The sequence below is a fragment of the Portunus trituberculatus genome, chromosome 37 (genome assembly GCF_017591435.1).
Source record: "Portunus trituberculatus isolate SZX2019 chromosome 37, ASM1759143v1, whole genome shotgun sequence".
Classification (NCBI taxonomy): domain Eukaryota; kingdom Metazoa; phylum Arthropoda; class Malacostraca; order Decapoda; family Portunidae; genus Portunus; species Portunus trituberculatus.
Window position 1 is genome coordinate 28,836,228 of NC_059291.1, and position 7,500 is coordinate 28,843,727.

A 7,500-nucleotide genomic window follows, 5' to 3' on the forward strand; every position below is an offset into this window, starting at 1 on the left:
GTAGCAGCAGCAGCAGCAACAGCAGTGGTAGTAGTGCGTGTGTGTGTGTGTGTGTGTGTGTGTGTGTGTGTGTGTGTGTGTGTGTGTGTGTGTGTGTGTGTGTGTGTGTGTGTGTGTGTGTGTGTGTGTGTGTGTGTGTGTGTGTCGGTTGGCAAAAAGAAGAAAAATAGTATTTGAAAAACAAGTTTTTATTCAAAAGTTGCTTCAACAACAACAGTCATAGAAGTGGGCCAAGAGGAGAAGGAGCGAGGAGAGCTGGGAGACAAGGAAGGGCAAGAGACAAGAAAAACGAGAAATAAAACGAAAAATAGGAGAGAGGAAGAGGAATGCAATTAATATATAACATGGTCTTTTTTGATATTCAATGCAACAACACAAGCTGGTGTGAGGCCAAGACCAAACACTGACAACATATGTCTGTCTCTCTACCATGAAGTAACATTAATAATTCATCTAAACTCTTTCCAAGCATGACTGACTAACTGACTGACTGACTGACTAACTGATTGACTGACTGACTCGCTGCATCAATCCAGTACAAAACACTCCATTGGAAGGAGAGGAAAAAAATAACACTTTATCATTGTCCACACACACGATGCAGAGCGGCACGGAACACACTCAAGTCACGTGGGGGAACAACAACAATACTAATTCAAAACATCTGTGGCTGGATGGAGTGAAATAAAAAGAGTAATAGGACAGACTGTAATCATCTAATACATCACTTCAACAGATAACAATCGAACAGTTGGTGTGGCTGGATGGCCCTCCGCCGTGGCGTGTCCACTGGTGCAACACAGAAAGCCTCCACGCCCAGAAAAGCAACACACACACACTCACCTCTCTCTCCTTCACTGCTGTCTTACCATACTCCAGGTTCTTGCCGCTGAACACGCACTCACGAATGCATGCACACACACACACACACACACACACACACACACACACACACACACACACACACACACACACACACACACCGTCATAACCTACTCAATTTGTGAGGAAATGATGTCCCTCCTATGAAAAAGATGCAGATAAATGGATATATCTTGTTCTCTTGTATGTGAAGAGCTTTTGTTCTCCCATTCTCTCGCTAAGGAGTAAATGTGCTCTTATAGCATGCCAACACAATAAAGGAATACGGCCCCGCAATAAAAATATTATTAGAAGGCTTTTATTTTGTTTTATTAGGCTTGCAGGTTTCGTTTTGTTCTCCCGTCTCCTCTATAAGAAGACTTGCCTCGATAATTCAATGTGGGTGGAGGAAAGACGACGAGGAGAGATACAAGGGGGTATTTCTTTTTGTTTTCTTAAGTCCGACGAACACATTTTTTTGTTCGATCCTTCGGTAAAAAGACAACCTGCTCTGATAACAAGCCAACGTAGTAAAGAAATTAATTCTCTTTTCCTCCTCCCATGCGAAAGAGGAATAATTGGAGTTGTAAGAATTCTATTCTCTGCTTCGTCTTCCCGCTCCTTGGCTAAGAAGAAACACTACTCAGCTAACAAAATGTAAACTTCTGGTAAAAATAAAACAAAAATCTGAAGAGTGGGTTAATTTTTCCGATGTTTCTATGTTGTGTTTTGAGGCGAGATGCTCCGGCTTGGCTACGCCGATCCGTGTGGAACCAATACAGTGTTTCAGTGAGCATTTGTTGCCTGAAAGCATCGTTACAAGTGAAGCGGGTATGATACGATGATTTTTAAAGCATGTTCGCGTGCTCTCCTCAATTCTTCAATAATCAATACACATTATTATTGGAAGGAAAGTGATGGCGACGGTAATTCGTTCTGGTATCATGTCCGTAACTCTCGTCATAACTTTAATTCTCGAGAAAGCCAGCGGGACATAATGGCTGCTCCTCACGCTGGCGCCATTGTTCATATAACGCTGTGAGGATTGCCATTGTCTTTCACGTGAATAGGAGCGATGCTTTTGTATGTAGAGTGGAAGCAACATGCATATTCAAAGCTGTGGGCCCATCACACTGACTTCAAACATTTCATAATCCATGAGAACTAATAAATGAGTCAATAAATCTCTAAGCAAAATATATGAATAATAAAAAAACAAACGAAATAGATGAGTGAATACATGAACACAGATATTGAAAGAAGAGTAACAGCAAGTCTCAGAAAACCTGCGAATTCTAAAAATCTGACTAGTCTTGGCACTCCGCTAATATTTTATCTATTTCTTTCCATTTAAAATCATGGACCAGAAACCGCAAGTCTGCTCCAAACTCGTGATCACAAACTTCACCGATCGAAGCGTGGCAGGAGGAGGAGGAGGAGGAGGAGGAGGAGGAGGAGGAGGAGGAGGAGGAGGAGGAGGAGGAGGAGGAAGAGGAGGAGGAGGAGGAGGAGGAGGAGGAGGAGACGGCGGCGGCGGCACGAGGTAATGACACTTTCCAATAATGGAGTAGAGTTGTTTGAAGGAGCCTTGCTGGAAGGAATGAGTCGTGGCCGCGCCGCCGCCAGCACGCTGGAACACCAGCCCAAGGAGAGGAGTCGAGATGAGCCTGTCTCTCCACCTTCTGCACCAGGCGAGGACTGAATACATTAGGAAGCAATCCACTTATTGGTATCCCATATAGAGAGAAAGTGTATATGGATGTCAAATGATTATGAAACTGCACTGAAATAAAAGGAAATAAAAAAAAGAAAACAATGATTCCAAAATAATATTAATTAAGCTACACTTCTTAAAGATAACTTGATGAAATGCTGATGATCTGTAAGTGGAAACATTAATGATTGATTAGAAAGTTGACAGACTGAATTAAAGTGCAATAAAAACACACTTAAATGATGCCGCTTCATAGACAAAAGAGAAGCGCGTTTTCTAGATGCTGGGAAATGAAGCGGGTGATGAACACATGGCTGGGCAGTGTGGTGCGTGCATGGGAAGCTTAAGACTGAAATTCACGAACAAACTTAAGGTTCGACTTGCTGTTCATGGCAGAAAGCGCTGGCAGTATATTCCCTTCCGAGTCAAATCTACGTCGGTGAGCGGCATTCCATGTGACCAAATCGTGCTCACAGCGGATTGCATTTTCTTTCTTTCCTTCGTGTCCAGCCCGGATTTGGGAGATGAGATTTGCCGCATCGGTCCGTCCTCAGAAAATACCTTCGGCCACTTGAAAAATGTTGGTGCAGAAAAGAAATGACATCTCACGGTTCTGGACCAGAAAATATTGCCTTTAAGATTGATGCACGATGCGTCACACCAACAGTAAATAAAGGATATTGTATATTCCTCCTAAGATCCCAAGAAATCACATGCAGAAGTATATATTTTTGTCATTCCTTTATCATTTACCACTGGAAAACTCATCACTCGTTTATCTACGTAGTCTTAATAGTGCAGTATTGACTATAAGGTTACAAACAACACTGCAAGTTATTGTGAAAGCAAAAAAATCATTAAAATACATAAATAAATAAATAAATATAAATAAAAAAACAACGGTGGGTTCTATTTTTCGAGAAACAAGAAAAATCCGAGTATGAAAACTAAATTAGCTCCTCCAGCGTGCCAGTCACTGAGCAAGACGACACTCAAGGTGCGGTCTCCAGTACCGAGCGGGGCGGACACCGAGCCACGCCTCCGCCCACGGACAGCAACATACCACTTCGCGAGCTCAGGGCCACTCTCGCAGTAAATCAAAGGGCTCGGCGACAGAAAGAACCTCAATCTGACGTCACGCACGCGTCATTTGCCTGCAAGTGGGTGTAACTCCTGCTTTCTTTACACCCTTTAAACACTACACCCGATACACGGTTCCGGCAAACACATTGAGGAATTGCCTTTACTATGGCTTCCACTTCGGGCCGATTGCTTTCAGTGACTGATGCTATTTTCTATGTGTAACCTGACATTTTCCACACTTGACTGAGTTTATTAAGTCTTCATTTCATATAATTAGTAAAAAATTCCTCTACTGATACGAGTCCCTGCTTTTAGTTCTCAAAGCAAATGAAGCCTAAGTAACAATACCAATTGAAGCAGTGATCTGATCTGGCTGAGGGAGACATGGGGCACAGAGAGAGGAGCTGCTGAGGAGGAAGAGGAGCCAGCGAGGAGACACTCACCTTTGAACTCCGGACTGGAGCTTTGGTACGCTACGGAGGAACGTCTTGATTGAGGCAGTGAGTGTGGGTAGGATCGGGACAGCTGGTACACCTCGTTCTCTGCCTGCTCGCTCAAGGATGATCCACGTCTGGAGGGCGACCTAGTAGGGTAAGACGAGGCTGAAGGACGGTATGGAAGGGGCAAGGCAGTAGAGGGAATGGGCTAAATGGGGGGAGATAATAGGGAGCTTTACTTTTCTTCGATCATAACACTTTTTTCCTCTCTCTCTAATTGACAAAAGTTAATTGATGGATTTTGTAATATACATAAGACAGCGCACCGCCGCCCACCACGTGAGGCACTACAAAAGCCCAACATGCCCCACTTGTTGGTACATAACTGGTAATTGAACTTGACACGCGACAATAAGGTGTTGCAGGAGGCAGAGGTAGTGACGGTGGCGGTGGCAATGGTGGTGCTGGCAATGATAGTTTGCGTTGACGACTGCCTGATTGATTTATTGATTAGTAACTCACTGAATGACAAACTGAAACTGGTTGACTACGTAACTGACTGACTGACTTACTGACTGAATAGCTGAATGGTTATAATTATTCATTGATTACTGGTTCCAAAAAGTCTAAATGAAACAACATTAGCTCCGTGATTACTTCTGAGGGAGGGAAGGGCGAAAACAGGTCGGAGATATTTTTTTCTCTCCTTCTCTCGTATTAGATTAGTGATTAATGAAGGAGAATGGGTGTGGCTGACTGATGTGATGAAGCAGGTAGCAGAAAGAGGAGGAGGAGGAGGAGGAGGAGGAGGAGGAGGAGGAGGAGGAGGAGGAGGAGGAGGAGGAGGAGGAGGAGGAGGAGGAGGAGGAGGAGGAAAAGAAAATGGAGGAGGAGGAGGAGGAGGAAAAGGAGGAGAAGGAAAAGAAGGAGGAGAAGGAGGAGGTGGAAGAAGAAGAGAAAGAGGACACAGCAGACAAATACAAAGAACCATCACCTTCTTCTCCTTCACGTTTCAAAGGACACCATATAATTATATTATCTTATCATAACAACATAGCGTTAAAAAAGAAAATACATGTACATAAAACTGTGTCAACCTAGTGAAGCCAAAAAAAAAAAAAAAAGGAACATGTTAGAGATAAAAAAAAAAAAAGACGCTTCACAAGAAACACTCCCAGGACTGCAAAAATCACAGGTAGTTACGGAAGAGTAAAGTGAATTACAGTAAGATCAACAACAATACCAAGAGACGGAAACACGTGCAGTGAGGGAGAAAAATCATGCAATAAAAAGCAAGATCCAAAAGTTATAGATTAAATAGGTGTTTTTATAAACATGTGCGTGTAAAGAGTACACCAGCACAACATGCACACGCACACACATACACATACACGTACTTACATTCTTGCACGCACTCACGCACACACACACACACACACACACACACACACACACACACACACACACACACACACACACACACACACACACACACACACACACACACACACACACACACACACACACACACACGTAATATTTATCTCTTCACACACACAAAAAATTATTTTTATTATTATTATTATTATTATTATTATTATTATTATTATTGTTAACAGCATTATCATTAGCATTATTGCTATTATTATTGTTATTATCATTATCATCTATTTGTTATCATTACTGTTATCATTAAAACAAATTTTGTCACTTTATTGTCATTATCATAGTCATCCTTATTATATTGTTATCATTACCACTAGCATCATTACTTTTCACATTCATAGCAGTTTATTATCTTTATTATTATTATTATCATTATCATTATTATTATTATCATTGTTGTTATTGTTATTATTATTATTATCATTATTATATTATCATTATTATTACAATTATTATTATTATTATTACTATTATTATATCATTATGATCATTATTATTATTATTATTATTATTATTATTATTATTATTATTATCATTACAGTTATCATTATTATTAGCATCTCTATTATTTTATCACCATTCTTATCAAGAGGAGCATCATTACCATACAAGTTTCTCTGAGGAGGCAGACAGGGGCGGGCACGGAGTATGGCAGGGACCGCCTCAACACCCCACAGCACCACTGCTCTGAGAGGGGCGGGTGGGCAGCGCAGGGTGGGTGGCACAGTGAGTGGGTGGGTGGATAAGTGGGGCGGTAGGTGGCGACTCACTATTAATAGCAGGTTCGTGACTAATGCCTGTATCTACTAATCCACGTAAGAGAAATCCACAGCTTTACGAGAACGATGACAAACTGATTAGATTTGAGGAAAGAAATAATGTGCAAATGTATTTCGTCATTCTCCTTCACAAATACATTTATCCCCATTGAAATGTGGGATCACTGCAGACAATTACAACTTTTCTCATGTTCTCTTCCTTCTCTCTTTTTCCTTTCTGAGTCTCAAGCCAAAGAATCACACTGGACACTGAGAGAGGGAGTGAAAAGAGAAGGAAACACGGACGCAACACCGCCACAGGAGTTCTTTTCTCTGTTCATCTGGCTCATGAAGTGTTGATGGCCAGCCGCTGCCATAAACGTGCCCAGCAAGTGTCTGCAGCGGGAGGTGTTGTTTTTTATTACACTTACTTGGGACACCAGAAAGCGAAGACGGCAAAAGAAAGACAGGAAGTGAGTTAAAGTGCTGGGACCAATCATTTCTTCGTAGTTTCCTTTATTTTCTATTATTTTGCTTTAGACAAGTTGAACGGAGTTGGAGAAGGAAAGGAAAGACAACTGGGTATGAGAGAGAGAGAGAGAGAGAGAGAGAGAGAGAGAGAGAGAGAGAGAGAGAGAGAGAGAGAGAGAGAGAGAGAGAGAGAGAGAGAGAGAGAGAGAGAGAGAGAGAGAGAGAGAGAGAGAGAGAGAGAGAGAGAGAGAGAGAGAGAGAGAGAGAGAGAGAGAGAGAGAGAGAGAGAGAGAGAGAGAGAGAGAGAGAGAATATGGGATGGTATACAAGAAGGCATACAGAGGTAGAGAAAATTTCATACAGATAAGAATGTCAGAAATTCCTCAGAAGCAGCCAACACCTGTTTTTCTATCTTTTTATCTTTTAATTATAAGAAAAATTTTAATCTGAGAAAGGAGAATGGACATTAGTACATGAATATAAAAATTAAGAGATTCTTAGACACGGGACAATTTGTGTTGCACCTTAGGAACGTGATCAGTCTCTGATATACGTGACCGAATGACAATAGATAAAGGCCGCGTGTGAGCAACATTTAGACTTCTAAACAAAGCACATCATGGAAATAATAACGTATAAACGCATATCTTTTTACATAATTTTCGTGTCCTATCTCAAAAGACATGAAAAAAGAAATGTTAGAGACAAAATTAATTGACACTGAGAGATC

At 41.5% G+C, this 7,500-nt stretch overlaps 1 protein-coding gene across 10 annotated transcripts in view; it reads right to left on the reverse strand.

The window, feature by feature from the left end:
* Positions 1 to 7,500, reverse strand: part of LOC123514259 (regulating synaptic membrane exocytosis protein 1-like) — a 152,729-nt gene that overhangs the window by 14,826 nt on the left and 130,403 nt on the right. For 8 of the 10 annotated variants that reach the window (XM_045272010.1, XM_045272006.1, XM_045272011.1 and 5 more), the window contains exon 22: positions 4,102 to 4,241. In XM_045272010.1, the coding sequence (XP_045127945.1) occupies positions 4,102 to 4,241 (140 nt within the window). The remainder of the gene's footprint in view (positions 1 to 4,101; positions 4,242 to 7,500) is intronic. The other 2 variants (XM_045272008.1, XM_045272007.1) reach the window with 1 other exon arrangement.